The 21610-nt window shown below is 34.5% G+C and overlaps 1 protein-coding gene across 1 annotated transcript; it reads left to right on the top strand.

The window, feature by feature from the left end:
• Positions 1-3381: 3381 nt before the first annotated feature.
• Positions 3382-18576, top strand: serinc1 (serine incorporator 1). Its single transcript, XM_056481499.1, has 10 exons — positions 3382-3512; positions 6150-6311; positions 6404-6597; positions 8637-8716; positions 9054-9191; positions 11754-11923; positions 12061-12151; positions 12251-12392; positions 14786-15010; positions 17647-18576. Exons 1-10 carry the CDS (start codon positions 3474-3476, stop codon positions 17783-17785), a joined length of 1380 nt encoding a protein of 459 aa, XP_056337474.1. The 5' UTR covers positions 3382-3473; the 3' UTR covers positions 17786-18576.
• Positions 18577-21610: the final 3034 nt, after the last annotated feature.

Genomic DNA, 21610 nt, shown 5'->3' on the forward strand with positions numbered 1-21610 from the left:
GAGTGCTCCAGTTTCTAAGACATGTGGAACAGGTGAAATGGGTAGGCTAAATTGTCCGTAGTGTATGAGTGTGAATGAGTGTATATGGATGTTTCCCAGAAATGGGTTGCAGCTGGAAGGGCATCTGCTGCGTAAAAAAACATATGCTGCATAAGTTGGCGGTTCATTCCGCTGTGGCGACCCCAGATTAATAAAGGGACTAAGCAGAAAAGAAAATGAATGAATGACAATCGCCTCACAGTAAGAAGGTTGCTGGTTCGAGCCTCGGCTGTATCAGTTGGAGTTTCTGTGTGGAGTTTGCATGTTCTTCCCGCGTTGGCGTGGGTTTCTTCCGGGTGCTCTGGTTTCCCCCACAAGTCTAAACACATGCGCTATAGGTGAATTGGGTAAATTGTCCGTAGTCTGTGTGTGTCTGTGTGTCTGTCTGTGTGCGTGTGTGTGCGTGTGTGTGTGTGTGTGTGTGAATGAGAGTGTATGGGTGTTTCCCAGTGATGGGTTACAGCTGGAAGGACATCTGCTGCGTAAAACATTTGCTGGATAGGTTGGCGGTTCATTCCCCTGATGAATCCAGGTAAAAGAGGGGTAAAAAAGGAACACTGTAAAAAAGCTGAGTTCCTCACAATAGAATTGTGTTGTGACAACATGAAATAATTAAGTTAACTTGTAAACTCAAACTTGTAGTAAACTCAAGAATTATGTTCATTCAGATCATATAAATTAGTATTTTGAACAATGTCATTGTTTGAGTGTAATAGGGGTCTTTGGTGGGGGAGTGGGCAAATATGTTCATTGTAGATTATACTAATATCTTGCTATAGTTAATAGTTCATTTGGACTTGTCATGAAGTAGATTATAAAAAATAACAGTGAAAATATACCTCTCAAAAATAAATAAATAAATAAAGGGAACACCTAAACAATACAATGTAACTCTAAGTGTTCCCTTTATTTTTATGAGCAGCATATATCAGTCGGTATAGTTGTGAGGTATTGGTTTTGTGTTTCCCTATGACTAATGAACTGGAAGTCTCATACAGTCACAGAATCAGCAGCTATACTTCAATGCTAAAAAATGAGGTCAATAACCTTAAGAGCTTTTACAGATATTCCGCATCTCCCATTTATTTAATCATTTGCCTCAGGGCCACGCATTACCTGGACTTATAGCTTGATTTCCATGAATCTATTGGAACTGACACAGATTTCCTTGTTTCTGTTTCATTACTGAATAATTGATATTATTGAAGTTTGAGTTCACAATAAGAACGTTAAAGACAAAATGTGATTTTAAATGCTTCTCTTTTTCAAGTACTGGTAATTTTCTGTCAATACTTTATCTATTAAAGAGCCCCTATTGTGGGTTTTTGAAAATGACCTTCTATGCAGTGTGTAACACAGCTCTAAGTGAATGAAAACATCCAGCTGAGGTTTAAATCTGATAGTGCAGAATCAAAACTATTAATTCTTTAACAAAATAGTCGACTCAGAGTCGAATGAATGAATTGAGTTGGGTTTGGATCTTTTGCTTGAACGCGTTGACGTCGATACAGTACATCACCAAATATGTAGTTCCAGATCTGGTAATATGTGAACGCACTTTCCCTTCAGACACTAGCGGAGCGCTGAGGATCACGAGACTGATCATAACGCAAGATGACGATCACTGACAGATGGAGATTCGGCTGAGGGGAATAAAGAGTTCAAGTTAATTTTCACAACAATACCACAGTATAGCCAACCGCGTTTCTGATTTTTGATACAATAAGCTACGCTGCAGCGCGGGACTCGTCAGCTGTTTGCTATTAAAGGAAGGAGCAGCAGAGACTATTATGTATGGACTTTGTCAGTAACTGTTACAGTTCATATGGACCAGTTTCTTCTTCCTCCGGATCATAACATGTAAGAGAATTAAATTTGTTGCCTCGTTTTGTGCAGTTTGCAAAATATGTATTTTATTGTGTGTTATAAGTTGTAATCGCTCTGCGCGGCACACGCACAGCGAGGTCAGTTTTCAAAATAGTTAAACTTTTGCCACTGTGTGGATTAATACTGAATGTGTGTCGTTGTTATTAGCCTACTTTGGGTTAACGTTAAGAGTCGATTAATATGCTGGTGTTTAACTGCATTGGTTTATTGCATTCCTGCATTGGGCTCTGACATACTCTCTGCTACTTCATAGCATTGGTGAGCATTTCTGTCTGTCTCACGCTCAACCAATAACAACAAACTGGGTCATCGGTCCAAACAGCACAGATTAGCTTCGGGCTAAGGAGGAGTTTGTAAACAAATGAATCGCTAAACAAATCATATGGGAGTAACAGGGATAATTAGGTAAAAATAAATGCATATTATAAGATAATGAAAATGTTTTTTGACCTTGCATGCACATCAGCCTGTTGTTGGAGACCCCCAAAACCAAAATATGACCATTTATAATAAATAAATAGAGGCTCTTTAATTTTACAGATAGTTCAGTTAAGCTAATAATAAACTGCAAAGTTCCTAATATATCGTTTTAAATACACTTTTTATTATAATATGGCTATAGCTTCACTAACCTGCTGATGGTATCTTGAAGTGCAACATCTCAACCCTGTTTTTAGCTTTGGTAACCGTAGGAGTGAAATAATTGATATTTAAGCTTTCTTCCCTACTTCTTTACAAATCTGTTTCAGTGGAGACACAAGTAGTGTTCTTTTAACGTGTGCAATGGATTCATATAACAAGATTAAACATGGCACAATATAATATGACACAATAAAAAACGCGTATGGACATCTGTCTCAGATTATTGAGCAGCCATTCAGAACACAGAAAAATATAAACAAAGAATATGAAGCAAGACACAAATATGAGCCCTTTGAAAACCACGAAAAACAAGCTGGAAGTTTCCATTCTTAAAGGACCATACAAACAATATATAGTTTCAAGAAGGGAGCTTTGTTTGAATTGAGAAGGCTGTAGGTAAAAGAGGTTTGGTTGACATTAATTTGAACAGAGTGCTTTGAAAATGGCTAAATAACAATAACAATATAAAAGTCCATAATGTGAAATATACTATAACCCTTAGAAATTCCCACAATAAACTAATTAATGTAAACAAATTTCAATTAAAACATATAATAGAGCCACCTATCATTTAAATCTATAATTATAATTATAATTATAATTATTATTATTATTATGTGTGACTTTTTTATTGTTTGTGTTTAAAATAAATGACATGCACTTTGTATCAATCGTTTCTATGTTTTGAATAGATACAAAATGAAAAATTTTTACTTTTCCCGGCACCTTCTTGGAAGTTTCCATGAAATATTTTGCCTCCGTCAAAGCCAGAGGTTTTATTTTGAAATGTTGAATGTGAAACTACCTTGCGGTTTCCGGCTTCATCAGACAGCGGAGCTGCATTGTAAACACACCGCGTCCATTTTCAAACCCGTCCGGAAAAATATTGCACATCACCGACGAACATGGGGGCCGTACTTGGGCTTTGTTCCATGGCCAGTTGGGTGAGTTCATTTAATAACATGCTGCATAAATAGAAATACAAACTAATAGATGTAAACTGTCGGATTTTCGACGAGTTTATAATCATGTGATGGCTGATGACATTCGTATCGGCACAGAGACACAGGAGAAAATGGTGTCTGGGCCTTTCGAGATGCCCTAAATTCATAAAACCCACTAAATCGCGAGAATAATTACCAAGAATGACACATCACCGCATGATAATGACTTTAACAATGTCTGTGATCACAATTGTCTTAATTAAATTCGTTCTGCTGCATCAAATATACAGTGTCATGTTGGGTGGTTCCCTTGTTTTGATTCAGAACAAAATGTTATTGTGGTCATACACAACCATAGATACACAAAGTAAACAACACTTTCGTCTTATGTTTCGCGAAATTTTAGTAATAAAACGTTTATACTGTTATTTCTCTCGTAGTCGAATAATTTAACAAGATGAACAATGTTTTCTGGTGTGACAATGAAACCAACACGTCGTTTGATATTTCAGTTTAGAGATTAATAAACGTGTTTTCCCAGCACAAGTGTCATTTCTTGGCATAAGAAACATCCTCCAACATGACATGCTGGTTTCAAATGATGATTTCAGGGGTTGCAACATCAAAACACTGATTAGATTTCAGCACATGATGACACACACACACACACACACACACACACACACACACACACACACACACACACACACACACACACAGAGACAGAAGTGAAAACACATTGCTTAATAGAATGTTTATTCATAATAAGTTATAAATGTTTTGGATTTTGTAACTAACACCTTATACTAAGTTAATTTTAATTATGTTAGTCATATTAGTATTGTTAGTTATTATATTAGTTATATTTAGTTAATTTTTAATAGTAATATTGTAAAAGAGGTCATCATTTAATATTCATCATTAATAAAATAATGCGTTGGTATAGAGTCTTGTTGTTGTGTGATTGTCATGTTTAACTAGTTGTCATGTCAAGTTTATTAATTATAATATTTATGTCACTAACAATAGAGTGCGCAGGCTATTTATTTTGGTTGATACTGTTTGATAAGTTGTTTATCCGGAGATTTGTTTCAGGACAGATTTAATGTCCTGTTTGAGCTAATTATGGCTAAACACTTTGTCATTGTTATGTAAGGCTGGACAAATTTAGGTACAATCTTTGTCTGGTTTGTACCCTGAGTACAAGCAAGAGATGATGGCTTCTTAAATTATTCCTAAAAGCTGATATGATTCACTCTGCATTCATCATGTTTATTATGAGTCACCAAGCCTTGCTTGTTTTACACAAAGAAGTCATTTAAAGATTATATATTGTAATAGTAAATGATGATAGGACTTCCATCTCTTTACTGTATACATTTGAGTTAAGTCCTTTAGCAAACACTTCCATCCAAATCGACTTAAAGTTTAAGAATGGCGTCAAGCGATTGACCATTAGAAGTTATATTAATGGAACGTTTTTGACAATTAGAGTAATTTAAATTAGAGAGGTATTGAAAAAACTGCTAATTATTATTTGTGCTAGCTTATGTAGTGCACTAGACTTACAGTGGTATAACATGATCTTTTTGCAACAAATTGCTGAAGGATTTATCACGATATACAGTATTATCATGATATTGATGCCAGCGCCTAGACTGCAGCTCTGCACAAGAAGTTTGGCCAGGGCAGGACATTAACTAAACACCGCTTTTTGACACCTATTTGACCATTAAAGCGCTCACATTAAGATGACTTTATATGACTGTAGATGTGTGTGCTCTGCTCGTCTCTGAGGCTGATTGCGCACACGCACAACAGCATGCGATCTCTTTCGCGCTTTGAAAAACATGAATGATTCAAATGTACATCAATGAATGTTGCGCATCCCGTGCTGCATAATTACATTACAGGACAGGCTTTTAGTCATTTTCACCTGAAACTGAGCTTTGCAGAGCAACAAACGTGTGCAACTGGAAAGGGGGCGGTATATGATGCAATAATCATTTTATCTCGATTCATGTTTTTTCATAATCGGTAGAAGCCTTTCATAATCTGAAGCTGAATTTTTGAATAATTGCACAGCCCTATTAAAAATAATACAAAACAATATAACTAATGTAATCTCCATTGTATAGAGTGAGAGCGCGCCTCTTATATTAATCTGAACAATCATAACATCGATGACATCATCGTGTTCAGGCTCGGAAGGCAAAAAATGCAATGCGAGTGTGGGTCGAGGGGAGGGGGGACAATCACACCTGGTCACGGTTCAAGACGTTCCTAGTGTGAGTACACTATAAATTAATTGATGTCATAAACTGAGCCTTGCTGAGCAGAGTTAACGAAAAAAGGCCTTTAAATGGTCACAGAATTTTCAATATCCTAAGCCAGATTAACATGTGAAAATGTTCATGTTAGAAAATAAATATGAACTATTAAGTCTTCCAGCATTTGATAAGTAAAAAAATATAATTTATTATTGCTCATTATAATGATGTAATCAATATATGTGACACATATTACTGAATTAGGTTTTCTGAGATCTCTGACTGCTTAAATCTAGAGAGACTGTGGTTGAAAATACCATCTAAAATGGCTTGCATCACATTTTTTGTTTGTTTATTTCTTCTGTAGATCCCTTGCCTTTGTGGCAGTGCTCCTTGCCTGCTGTGCGGATGCTGCCCGAGTGGAAACAACTCCACTGTCACTCGGCTGATCTATGCCTTCTTTATGCTGCTGGGTGTGGGCATCGCCTGCATTATGCTCATGCCGGGCATGGAGGGGCAATTGAAGAAGGTGACACAGCAATACTGTGCATTAAAAGTTCAATTAGTTTTACATTTGATGCTCAGGGTTGTGACTGAAGCATTTTTTTAACTTCACCACAGATTCCAGGCTTTTGTGAAGGAGGAATAGGTTCATCCATTCCAGGAGTGGAAGGTCATGTTAACTGTGATGTGCTGGTGGGCTATAAAGCTGTTTATCGTGTGTGCTTTGGGATGGCCATGTTCTTTCTGCTCTTCTCTCTCATCATGGTCAAGGTCAAGAGCAGCCAGGACCCGAGAGCTGCTGTGCATAACGGGTAAGTGTGTGACCAAATTTAACTCCAAAAATCTATTATTAGCACTGTATCATTAGACTAATGTTATCATTAGTCTGTATGAATACCATAATAACAAGCGCTGCATGATATTGATAAAGATAATAGCTCTATTTGGAAAGGATTCATTATTCTAGAATAGAGGTGCCCAAAGTAGGTCCTTGGGTTTGGCCCGTCTGAAAAGAGAGGGAGAATGATGAGGAGTTGCTTGGGGCGAATGACTTTGACAGAGATTGTCATTTTGAATTTAATGTAACCTTTTGTTTATTTGTTTAATGGAGGAACTACAAAAGAATATATATGTTTCGTTTAAATTTTGTAAATGAATCAGACTTTAACAATGTAAATTCTGATAGAGGACAATGCACAAGACATCTGTGAGCAAATCAAGGCAAAGGCAGCTCGACTAGTGTATTCACCATTGAACTAAAATGTGTTAAAAATGGGATTGTTTGTGTTTTTACTATAATACATTCATTGTATAACATTAAAATAGATACTGCATCATTAATTAATATGTTTTAAAGCTATGTTTTCTAGTTATTTTTGAATATTAGCAAATAAATTAGGAAATTACCCATGGCAAATTCAAGTACCAGACACAGCACAACAGTCAAATGTTTGTCTAAACATCATGTTTACATAGAAGTAAATTAAAATCAGCAGCGATTACTATAAACAGCCAGACAGAACATTATGATTAGTCCAAAGTAGGCATGGGCCGGTACAAGATTCTGACCGTATGATAACCTTGAATAAAAAAATCACTGTTTCACGGTATTGTGATCACTGCTCTAAAATATGTTTTTTTTTAAATGTCTGGGTTAAAACAAAAACTTTTTTCCCCATAACACAGTATTTTCACAAAATATATTTTATTCTGAGAAACATTTTGGAGCAGTAAACATGTCAGACTAAATAATTCAATAAATCGTTGACTTCTGCTGTCTTCATTAGTTTCAATAACACAAATGTCTTTACAATTTGAAACAGCGTCTTTGGATATCTTTTCCACTGGAGATACTGTTGTCTTAAAAAACTAAAAAGAAATAAAAAAAATTGTACATACACCATACGAATGGAATGGTATAACAATTCAATTTTGCCAGTTTTAAAACCTTGACTTTTCCAAACTGCGGTATGCCTTGACAACGGGTATCGTCCCATGCCTAGTCCAAAGCAGATTTCTTTCTTCTGCATGTTCTCTCTTTGTACATGCCTACACTGTTAATCCAGTTATAATTATACACATGTGGCATGTTTACTAGCAAATTAAAATCTTAAATGTAAACTTATTTTTGCAATGCATGATACAGTGTTTTTTATCTGGAGAAAACTATTATTTTACTACTTATAAGGAATTTTAAGTCTTTTAAAAATGTTGAATTTTTCAAAAGTAAATCATAACCTTTGTTTTAGATGTTTATGTTATATAATGTATTATTTCGGTTCTTCATATATTTTTTATTGTTTTAAACTTATGTATTATAGAAAAGTGCCATTTATAACCTAAACTCTTTGTAAAGGCATGAAATAGCCATTGAAGGTGATATAGCAACAAACTCTATAACATCTCTTACTGTAAAATTGGCAGAATAAATTTTAAGGGTCCTGCTCACACATGATATCTTAACAGTAATTGAGCAATAAAATATGTGTGAAAGGGTATATTGTGTAATTCTTTAGTAGGGTTTATGATTAGAAATGTTAAATTTCACTAAACAAGTGGCGCCTTGTTGTTTCTGCACAAAAAGGAACTAAAATTGAATGAGTGCCAGCCTCCCACTGAATTGCTGAAGCCATAAAATCTTTTAAGAATCAACTAATCCTGAACCGATACATATCCAAAAAACAAACTACTTTCTCATCTTTGCATCTCTGCACTTTTCATTTGCTTGTGTTAAAATCTAGATTACTAAACAAGGCATTTGTGAATATTGTTGAACTGCAGCTCACGTTCCTGACTGATTACTTAGGATTAAAGTGTCTGTTAAATGTGTACATGTAATTCTCTTCCACAGGTTTTGGTTCTTCAAGTTTGCTGCAGCCACTGCTATTACAGTCGGAGCATTCTTCATTCCTGAGGGGCCTTTTACTACTGGTAGAGTCCTATTTTAGTAAATTAAAATGAAACATGCTTACAGTTAGATGATGTTAAAGGGATCACTTCTGTAATGTTTTAGTTCCTACTATATAAGACAGTAGCTGCTAGTGGTTTTTGGGGCAAACTATCCCTTTAAGGTGAAATATGGTGACCTAAAAACTAAAATAACAACTAAATGCAACATGTGATGTAGTTTGCCATGGAAAAAGTGCAGTTTGATTTATTAAAAAACCACACTGTTTAGCCAGCTTAAGCAATGAAAGATTAAAGATTAGGCAGACTTGACTTTGTTTTGTGAGGATCTAATGATGATCTTCTGCTGGATCTTTTCCAGTCTGGTTTTACGTTGGGATGGCTGGAGCATTTTGCTTCATCCTCATTCAGCTTGTGCTTCTGATTGACTTTGCCCACTCTTGGAATGAGTCCTGGGTGGAGAAAATGGAGGAGGGAAACTCTCGCTGCTGGTATGCAGGTATGCATTACGAGAGCTTCATTTGTTCTGTCCCACATGAGAATTCAAGTTTATTTTATTTTATTTATTTTTGCAAAACGCAGCTGTATAGCACAAAAAAAGTACATTTACATTATCTTTTGACCTGTGCATTCAGTAGTTTGATGTTGGACAAAATTTTGATTATTTTTCATTTGCAGTTTATTGTAAAATATCTTTAAAACCCAAAATATCTGTTAATTTATTTTTAATAGGTTTAAAATGTCCTTTTATTAAATTTTACCCCAGTCGTCAGAGACACATGATCCTTTATAATTTGTTCTATTATTCTTGGTGCTCAAGAAATATGTATCATGCATACAAGTTAGAAGAACAGCATTTGAATTAGAAATCTTTTGTAACACTACAAAGGTGACATGACTAGCTTGTACATACAAGATGTAGAATTGGCCACTCAAGACTTGCACACTCACAGTTATTAAAAGAGAAATCTATTTGTAACTTGTGTTAGAATATTTTGACTATAAAATATTTTAATTCATTCATTCATTCATTCATTTTCTTTTCGGCTTAGTTCCTTTATTAATCCGGGGTTGGCACAGCAGAATAACCGCCAACTTATCCAGCATGTTTTTACACAGCGAATGCCCTTCCAGCTGCAACCCATCACTGGGAAACATCCATACACACTCATTCACACACATACACCACGGTCAATTTAGCCTACCCAATCTACCTGTACCGCATGTCTTTGAACTGTGGGGGAAACCGGAGCACCCGGAAGAAACCCACGCAAACGCAAGGAGAACATGCAAACTCCACACAGAAATGCCAAGTGACCCGGCCGAGGCTCGAACCAGCGACCTTCTTGCTGTGAGGCGATAGCACTACCTACTGCACCACTACTTCGCCCCAAAAATTTTTAATAGTATATATGGGAATGTTTATATTCAGGGAAAAAATAAATTAAATAAAAAAAATATATATATATATATATAGACACGCACACTGGAAAACAACTAAGGTAATATTTTAAGGGAAGTGTTGAAAATTGTGTCTTCTGGAGGCATTTTTGAATATTTATCATTGGTTGAATTGAAAGATCTTATGACTTTTTATCAGTGTTTTGTACAATGATTGATTATTAACAAACATATGATTGTAAGTTATATATAGAATACTTATTGCAATTGTGACCATGAATATAGCCAATGCTGCTGATATGGCATTGAAACATAAATAAATAAGTAACACTACAAATGTCTCCACTGTTAATTTTGATCAATTTAATGCATCCTTGCTGAATAGAAGTATCAATGTCTCTCTCTATAAAAAAAATCTTACTGACCGCTAAACTTTTGAACAACATATATATATATATATATATATATATATATATGTACATATATATATATGTGTATGTATATATGTATGTGTATATATATGTATATATATATACATATACATATATACATATACATATATATACATATACATATATACATATACATATATATATGTATATATATATATGTATATATATGTATATATATATATATATATATATATATATGTATGTATATATATATATATATATATATATATATATATATATATATATATATATATATATATATATATATATATATATACATACATATACATATACATATATATATGTATATATGTATATGTATATGTATATGTATATATATATATATATATATATATATATATATATATATATATACATATACATATTTAAAAAATTTTAAAACGTGCTTTGAAATGTGCATTTTTATTTAATGTCTGACGTAATCTTAACTAAAACACAAAGAGAGGGTGGGACATAGTGTACCTCCTCTCCTTTTTATAAAGCCACCAATAGCGTTTTGCTTTATCACCGCTCTGCCAGTGAGAGTGGCTGAGGTCAAGCGCATCAAATGTGAAGTGTCTTGAAGGGGGTGGGGCATGTCAGAGACTAGAGAGCATTTGATTGGTCAGGATTTGATGAGAAACGTGAATGAAGTGACGTGAAAAAAACGTTGATAACACTTTACAATAAGGTTCATTAGTTAATGCATTTACTAACTTGAACTAATCATGAACAACACTTGTACAGCATTTATTAATCATAATTGAACATTTACTAATGCATTATTAACATCCAAGTCCATGCTTGTTAACATTAGTTAATGCACTGTGAATTAACATAACTAACAATGAACAACTGTTTTCATTAACTAATGTTAACTAACATTAACAAATACTGTAGTAAATGTATTGTTTATTGTTTGTTCATGTTAGTAAATGCATTAATTAACTTTGACTAATGAACTGTATTGTAAAGTGTGACCAAAACGTTGATGCATTTTAGGCAGACATGACAAACTTTATGTTTATATCTTCTAAACGCAAATTTTGAGCACACTAGCTTGTATATATCCTAAAAACTGATACTAACATCTAAAAAACTTTATTGTAATTTCATGGGACCTTTAATGGATGAGTCTTGCAGTGTAAATGCAGTCATAAAGTTTGATTGCTTTTTTCTAATATGTTTTTTCTGATCTTTTTTTGTAGCTCTTCTGTCTGCCACAGCCATCAACTATGCTCTGTCCCTGATGTCTTTGGTCTTGTTTTATGTTTATTACACTCACTCTGATGGCTGCACTGAGAATAAAGTCTTCATCAGCATTAACATGCTGCTGTGCGTTGGTGCATCTGTTATGTCCATCCTGCCTAAAATCCAGGTACAGACTACAAAACAATACACTGACATTGTTTGTTTGGCGAGACCGCAATGATCTTTTTGAAGGTTTGAATAAATGCCATATTCAGTAAGCATCTACTCTTAATAATTCATCTCCTCCTCTTTCATCTCCTCCAGGAGTCCCAGCCCAGGTCTGGTCTCTTGCAGTCCTCCATTGTTACTCTGTACACCATGTATCTGACCTGGTCTGCCATGACTAATGAACCAGGTATGGATCATCTTGCCAAAAATATTTAGTTGTTAGAAAAATGGTCTAAAATCTAACCATCTAATCAATCTAAAATTCTAATCATTTGTTCATGCAAAGACCGCAGATGCAACCCTAGCCTGCTTGGCATTATTGGCCTCAACAGCACCAGCCCTGCCGGTCAGGACCGTGTTGTTCAGTGGTGGGATGCCCAGGGCATTGTGGGTTTGATCTTGTTCCTGATGTGTGTGCTGTACTCCAGGTAAGAACGTTTGTTGTTTGTTAGTAGAGATTGAGCATATTGACTTGTACACTAATACACTGACAACTCAAAAAATAAAAGGGTTATTAGAAGAAAAACTGTTTACATGCAAAGCAGTAACCTAATAAAGACTTTTAATAAATCAGTTTTTTCCAGGTAGTGATGTTAAAATGTACTAATTTGCATAACTTTTTAAATAAATCGTTAAAATATCGTCAAGTCATTAAACATGTTGATTGTAGCACATCTACTTCTGCTGCATTCTCATAACTCCTTGGGTCAAAAAAGCATATTGAGTTTGCAGTATATTTCTTTCTCTTTACTGCTTAATTGTTCGATCTGGATGTGCTTAAATCCACAGTTAAGTTCATTGCACACTGAAGGATGTAAGGAATTACTATTATTAATACCCAAATGTAGGGAATTATTATTATTATTATTATTATTACCAGTGTTGGGGAAAGTTACTTATTTTTTATTTTTATATGTATTTTTTAGGGGGTTTTCACCTTTATTATCATAGGACAGTAGAGATTTCAGACAGGAAAGCATTGGGAACAGAGAGAGGGGAAGGAACTCGAGCCTTGAATTGAACTTGGGTCGCCGTGAGCATATCAGTTTTACATGTCGGAGCACAGTACCACTAGGCTTTTGGCGCCAACGGGAAAGTTACTTTTTCTTACTTTGCTGAGGCTTGATCTCTTTCAGAACTTTCAGTTTTTTTTTTTTTTAATGATTAACCCATACCTTCATTTACCTTTTTTCTTCGATGCGTTCAAAATAATGAGAATACTTCCATTGCTGAAATAAGGCTCTGGCCTGCCATCTTGTTTTCTGTCTGTTCCTGCGGGGAGCAAATTCTCTCATTGAGCGCGTGATTCAATGTGACTGTTAATTTCAGCAATTTATTTTTTTGAAAGGTAATTAAACTAAAAAGTAATTCTCATTACATTTTAAAAAGTAACTCAAATATTATTACTTTTTAAAAGTAATGCGTTATTTTACCCATTACTCAAATAATTATTTAAATTATTTTTATATAAATTAATATTATTATGTAACTCGTGTTACTTGTAATGCATTGCGCCCAACACTGATTATTACTGAGTCCAAATAATAAAGAAATACAACCTCACGTTGTGTCGATCCCATTTAAACACTGCAAAACAAGAAAAATTGTCTGCCAATGGGCTAGGGAAAACATGCACTTGTTTTTCTTCATTTTGACATAAGATTATTTGGCTTGATGTGAAGGAAAATCTCAATTAATTTTGGCATATTATTTCTTAAAACAGGACAATATTTTTGGCTTTTATTGAAATTGCTTCTTGATTTTGAAACGAGACAAAAAAACTTAGTAAGAAGGGCATTTTTTTTGTAGTGCAGCGAAGAAAATCAACATAGTGGAACACAGAAACCCCATTGGCTACTAGCGTTTTATAAGTGTTATTGCCTTTGGTTGGTGCCAACAGCCTAGTGGTTAAGTGCGGTGACATAAAGCACTGAGAATTTAGTGCTAGGGGGAATTTTTTTGTATAGAGAGAAGAGTGTATCTATGGGTGGTTTGTCAAGCCCACTCATCTGTGTGAAGGACACTCAGAAATGCAGTTTTTTTTTGACATATGAAGTGATAAGAAAGTGTCTGGTGCAAACCTGGTGCAAGTGTCAGTTAAAATGGCAGAGAAATGAAAGAGTGTGTTTTCTACAGATGGTTTGTCAACCCCACTCACTTGTGTGAGGCACACTCAGAATTGCCGAAACGGTTCAAATAAATAACTCAAAATAAGGTAAATGCAGAAGGACTATTAATTTTCACTAACCCAGTTCAATCACTTCCGGTGAACTGTTATGCCATTACAAAATCGCAGCGTTTAAGGTCTGTTTTCTCCCAAATTCAATGATCTTTACTGCCTGATTGATAAATAATATAAAATGGGTCTCAGAATGTACAGGAAGAAATGTACATTGGCTACTAGCGTGTCATAGGTTTTATTGCCAGAGAAGCGCAGACAGAACGCAGAAGTATAAATGGTCACAGTATTAGCATCGGTTATGAGGTATGGCAAGGTATGTAGCATGGTATATGGCAATAACTCCACGCAGAAATATAAATCAGGATTTAGGACATATTCCTCTAACAAATCAAACATTCACAATGCACCTCGGCGCAATCAGCAAATAAATCTAGCTGTGACTATCAGTTTATGCTTAATCCATTTATTACATAATAATAATAATAGTTTAGTATAATTTTATTCTTTTTATATTGCGATAAAGGAAAAGGGGTTAACATGTTTACGTGACGTATGTATATTGGGTTAAGAATGTGTTTGTAAATGCACTCATTGTATATTATCAGAACGTATTTGTCAACTTGATTTTTATTTCTGTAGCATCCGCAACTCCAGTAATACTCAAGTGAATAAACTGACCCTGACCAGTGATGAATCTGCTCTGATCGAGGACGGTCCGGCTCCAGAGAACTTTGAAGTGGGCGATGGTACCAACCGTGCTATTGATAATGAGAAGGATGGAGTCACTTACAGCTATTCTTTCTTCCACTTCATGCTATTTTTGGCCTCTCTGTACATTATGATGACACTGACCAACTGGTACAGGTATGGGATAATATTTTCATCAGTCTTCATTCATTCATTCATTTTCCCTTCGCCTTAATCCCTGATTTATCAGGGGTCGGCACAGTAGAACTAAAACTACTCTAACATATATTTTACACAGCAGATGCCCTTCCTGCCACAACCCAGTGTTGCCAATTTCATCAGTCTTATTGCATAATACTTTGGTGATCGTGTTGGTTTTTATTGGGACACCTTTGTAAACAATTAAAAAAATGTTCTCCATTTTGCTTACTGTGCATTACACTTAATTGGGAAACATTTTTAAAAGAGTACTAAATTCACAGGAGGGTTAATAATTTTGAATTCAACTGTAGAAATATTTATTATTATTATTATTTTTATTAACAGTTAAGCAATTGTTTATCAGCAGTCTTTGATGAGTAGAAAGATCCGAAGATCAGCATGTATCTGAAATTAGATGTTTTTGAAACCTTATACACTACACCAGTGTTTCTCAACCACATTCCTGGAGGACCACCAGCACTGCATGTTTTGGATGCCTCTTTTGTCTGTCACACCCATTCCAGGTCTTTCAGTCTCTGCTAATAAGCTCATGATCTGAATCAGGTGTGTTTGGTTAAGGAGACATGGAAATTGTTTGAGAAACACTGCACTATACCATTAAAAAGAGTCATTATCTTTTTTTTGGTAACTAAATTATTGAAATTAATACTTTTATTCAGTAATGATACTTTAAATTGATTTAAAAGTAGTGATAAAGACATATATAAGACATATAAAAGATACACAGTGTTCCTCTGGACTTTCTTTTTATCAAAGAAAGCTGAAAAAGTTCAGTTAGCAGTTTTCTAGAATATTAGAATTATTTCTGAGCAATTGGGCGACTGGAGTAATGAAGTTAAAAATTCGGCTTTGGTTGATGCCAATAGCCTAGTGGATAAGTGTGCCGACAAATAGCAAGCACTGAGGTGCTCATAGAAACTTGATTAAGAGAGAATCAAGTGCAAGAGTAAGGCAAAGGGTTTTTTTTTTATAGAGAGAAGAGTGTTTCTACTGGTGGTTTGTCATGCCCACTCACCTGTGTGAAGCACACTTCATAAATACTAGTGGTGTAAAGGATCACAAATCTCATGGTTTGGATCACATTATGGTTTTTTAGTCACAGATCGGATCATTTTTCGGATCAGCCAAAAATGGGTGGAGACAAATGTAATTTGCTTTCCATTATTAAACAGCACTACAAGACACTTTTTGTTTTAACAAACAGAACTTAGAACCTGTAATTGTATTACAAATAAAATGAAGAAATAATCAGCTGAATAAATATAAATTGTAAAATATTCAGTGCTGTGAGAAATTCACTGTTAGTACTACTGTTGCTGATAACGCTATATATATATATATATATATATATATATATATATATATATATATATATATATATATATATATATGTATATATGTATAAATTTATTTATTTATTTATTATGATTTGCACCACCCATATTTATTTTTAATTTTCAATAAATGATTCAGTTATTTACTCATTAAACTTCGTTTCATTGCTAGACGTGTAATTTTTTAAAGAATTATTTATGGAATTTTGATGACTGGTTGTCGCCACCTATTGGTTAAATAATGTAATTGCTGCCTACAAAACCATAAACTGTTATCCCAGTACTTCTGTGTTATTTGACCATTTGCAACTTCATAACTAACTCAAAAGACTAAAGACAAAAAGATTTGAATGCAGCGACTGGAATGATTAATACACGTATGCAAATCACCATCATTTATAATTTGTTGCGTGGGTGTTAAGATTGCGATCTATTAATGATTAACCATGCAGCTTACAAGTAGTGACAGAAAACACCTTTAAAAAGCTAAGAAACCCACCACATCCCGAATAATCTTCCACAACTTCCATCATCATTATATTTTACAGGAAAGCCTAAATGCTTTAATATATCTGATTTGACTGACGCGAGAGGCGATCTCTCTGCGATTGTTACAAATTTAGGATGAATCTACAAGTAAAAACAAGCATTAGTCCGTGGGTCGTGTGTGTTCTGAACCGTGGGTTGTGATCCGTAGGAATCACAGATTAACCGTGATCCATTAAACCCCTGAAAAATGTCAGAGAGATAAAAGAGTGTGTTTTCTACAGGTGGTTTGTCAAACCCATTCACCTGCATAATTGATATCACTTCACTGCCTGATTGATATATGATATAAAGTAGGTCTCAGAATGTACAAGTACTGCATTCACTCACCTGCTGCTCCTGACTGCGCTTGTGTTTAAACGGCTTTTCCTCTTGTTTTATGCTTGAACAACTAAACGTATGCTTAAGTATATTTATATTGAACTGATTATATTTTAATTACATTACAACATCGATGCTGTAGTTAGTCAGATTAACCTTCCACAGGAAAATTATCGATAGGAGAAAAGACACTAGCTGTGCATATACCCCATTGTACTGTACTCTATATCAATCAAATGCAGTCTTGGTAAATAAAGCACTTGAAACACTAGACAGTTAGTGCTGTCATTTTATACTCCGTTTATACTGGAGAGTTTGTATACAGAGCAATTCTCTGTATATATTCTATTGTATATAATCTAAATTTTTTTCCCGTTGTAAATTGTATAGCCCTGACTCCAACTATGAGACGATGACCAGTAAGTGGCCGTCTGTGTGGGTGAAGATCAGCTCCAGCTGGATCTGCATCTCTCTGTACGTGTGGACTCTGATGGCTCCGCTGGTCCTCACCAACCGCGACTTCGACTGAGAGAATCCGCCGTTACTTCTGTCAATATCCACATGTATAGGGATAAGAGAGTGTAAATGTAAATAGTGTTTTGCGCATTCGGCTAACCCCATGTGTATTTTTTTTATTTTAAATCTTGCATGCTTTTACGTAGGTGTTTATTAGTTGAAAGCTGAACTAAGTGAAGAATACAGCTTGGGTTTCCTGTGATGTGATGTTAATATTTCCTTCATTAACTTGTGTTCTTCCAAAAGAAATGAAACATTGATTAATAATCTCTGTGTGGTTTTAAAAATCTTAATTTATTCGTGAGAAGTACACATGACAAAGCAGGTCATGTTTTCCATAAGTCATAGCATTGATCTTTCCTATAGAACGCACAATGTATACAGTGTTGCTTTAGCATGTGAAAAATTGGCCTAAAGTTGTAGATTTTGTCATGTTTTTTGTCCTTCTCAATGATTTGCACCATGAACATATGACTGTAACAGTGCTAACTAATCCTTTTGCAACTTGCACATGTTAGTTGTTTGGCACACTATTCTTTTATGCTTGTAGCCAATGTGTGTGTTGAACAATGTTTTGCACTGGATATATTATTCTTTGCTGATAAAACCTAAATAGCTGACTTGTTTTGCTTTACTTTTTATTGTATATTGTATTAGGCACGCCAGTGATTTACTAGATGGCAGTACCAATATCTTTTTTTTTTCTTTTCCTTTTGTTCTTTTGGATGTCAGTGTTATATTTTGCCTTTTGATGTGCATTGTAATCACTCAAAATTGCAACTTATTAAAGGTTAAAAAAATGTATGTCTTGAGTGGAGTTTGTAAATAGTGATGATACAGATTTCACATATTTCATTTTTTTCTGATTCAAATGTTTTCGAAGGTGCCTAGAATGAAAATCTGGATATACCTAGGCGTAGCTGAATAATGAGAACTCAACCATGAGACTCAAACACTACAGTTTCCTCGTTATTCCACGAGAGCAAAATCCTGGTGAAAAAGAGGTCAGTCAGAACAAAACAGATTATTACATTCCACATGGACATTCACTCCTAAAACTGTTTAATTGGCCACAACATTTCCTAGTGAGATTACAACAATGCTAATTGCTTTCTTTATTTTTAAGGCTGTTTCTGAAATTACCACATATATCCTTATTCACTATTTCTTACATTACTATAATCAGGGTGCGAATTATACATTGGCGATCAGGGGGATCGACTTTTTTGTTAAGTTTTCAGTGGATTAAATTTATTTAAATAACATCAAATTTATTAATAAGACGTATTTTTTAGTGTTTTGATGGATATTAAATGTATTCTTATACACAGTAACCTGATTATTTCTGAGGTTACTAGCTAATCAAATTATGCGTCTAATCTGACTACTTTTCGGCTATTTGTAAATATAAACACCTATTTTACATAAAATAGGGCTGACCCCCTATACATCATGTTTTTACGTCCTTCAAGCATTAATTATGGGGTCCCCCCCAATCCCCCCATAATTCGCACCCTGACTATAATCCACTTAAAGGAGCGAATGAAGACGAGTGAGTGAATTGGAGCACTGAAGGTATGCCATTTTGTTTTGCTGGTGGATAAATTCGGATTAGATTTTAAACTTCTTTGTGAAATGCTGTGATTGTTTGTTAAAGCTTATGCGAGCTGTCTATTAATAATGCAACAAAGTTTTTTTTCTATCATGTATACGAACGTTAATTTAACTAATTTGTTTAGAAATGTACACAGTATGATTCCGCTGTGGGCGCCATCTTGTGGTTAAGTTAGATTCATTCATTCAACTATGAATGGGTAATTCGTCTGGTTAAAAAATGAGTTTATAGAACCATATCTGGAGAATATTTTACTTACCTATGCCACATACAGGGTTCATACGATCATGGAAAACCTGGTAAAGTCATGGAATTTTGACATGGCATTTTCCAGGCCTGGAAGAGTTTTGGAAAAACAGAAAAACCCACAAAGTTTTGGGAAAGTAATGGAAATCAGGTATACTTGGGTTAGTTGTCTTTACTTCTTTTCTGTCCTTGGCTAATCACATACTCACATTATTAGTGCGGTTTAAACTAAATAGATTGTTGTGTGTTTTACAAGCTGTAATAAATTTGAACATGCATTGTTTTTTTTGTTTTTTTTTAATTACGCATATATAGACATTGCAGTGGCGCAGTAGGTAGTGCTGTCACCTCAAAGCAAGAAGGTCGCTGGTTCGAGCCTTAGCTGGGTCAGTTGGCGTTTCTGTGTGGAGTTTGCATGTTCTCCCTGCATTCGCGTGGATTTCCTCTGGGTGCTCCGGTTTCCCTCACAGTCCAAAGACGTGGTACAGGTGAGTTGAGAGGCTAAATTGCCCATAGTGAATGAGTGTGGATGTTTTCCAGAGATGGGTTGCGGCTGGAAGGGAATGTAAAACATGTGCTGGATAAGTTGGTGGTTCATTTGGCTGTGGCGACCCCGGATTAATAAAGGGACTAAACCGAAAAGAAAATGAATGAATGAATGTAGACATTGCATGAAACATTAGGTCATGAAAATGGACTTGAAAGACTTAGAAAAATCATGGAAAAGTTAGTTTTAAAAAACATTTGAGCATTTAATTAATAGTCTATGGCATCTTTCAATAACAATTAATTAATTTTAACATATCTTTAACTATTTTTTTAATTGTTATAATTTAATTATACATTTTAAACCTTATATAACATGGTTATAAGACTGGTTGTGATAACTAATTATTATGACATCAACAGGTAAAATAATGCATAATTGATCAAAATAACAAAAAAAGTGGCATATTTTCATACGTCATAATTTTAGACAATAACAAGTGTTTTAAATTCAGAATGCAATGTTTGTTGAAACAATCTAAGTTTACCATCAAAACCAGTGGAAACATTTACTTAACTGTAAGTAATATTTTTACTTGAAATTTACCTGAAATAAATATAAGCAGATCTTTATAATTTTTTTACTCAAATACATAATAAACAATCCAATGATGTATTTGTAATAACGGTGTACATAAAGTCTGCGTTTACCTTGTTAGGTCCGAAAACTAAGCTTCTTTCTTGAAATAATTTCAGTTTGAATAATGCTTAGTCTATTATGCATGTTTAATCAATTTGTCTTAGTTGATTTCATAATTGCTATAAGTAATATGATCACAATTATTTCAAACATGCTATACTTTCTTATAATTAAAATATTTTTAATTACATTTCATTAAATTAAGCAACTTCATGTTTAATTAACTGAGAACAGAGCCTATTAAAAGATACATCTTGAGATTAAACAATACAAATTATTTGATTAAAATCGATTAGAACCCAACTGTATTTAAAGGGGACCTATAGTGCAAAAAAAAACAAAACACTTTTATAAGGGCTTTAAACAGTTTTGTGGCAACGGTATTGATGATCTCTCCCTCATTAGCATAGACAGCCCTGAGTGAGAAGCAGCCGTCCACCATTAGAGTTTTTGCACCTGAAGATAATTCTTTTTACAATTTCAGTTTTCCACAGAGATAAAGTTAGTTCTGTTATGAATTTGCCACTATGCTAAAGCTTAGGAGTTTGTAGCTCCGCCCGCTTATTAAAAAAAAGGGCTGGGTGCACAATCTCATTTGAATTTAAAGTGACAGTCACAAAACAGCCTCAAAGCATCAAAGCCTAATAGGGGCAGTTTCAAAGAGTAACAAAACATTATTTGTGGGGTATTTTAAGCTGAATCTTCACATACACACTCTAGGGACAGTCTAGGATTTAACATATTGCAAAAGGGGGCATAATAGGGAGCATAAACAATAAAACACACCATGA

Source organism: Danio aesculapii, chromosome 20 (assembly GCF_903798145.1).
Source record: "Danio aesculapii chromosome 20, fDanAes4.1, whole genome shotgun sequence".
Classification (NCBI taxonomy): Eukaryota; Metazoa; Chordata; class Actinopteri; order Cypriniformes; family Danionidae; genus Danio; species Danio aesculapii.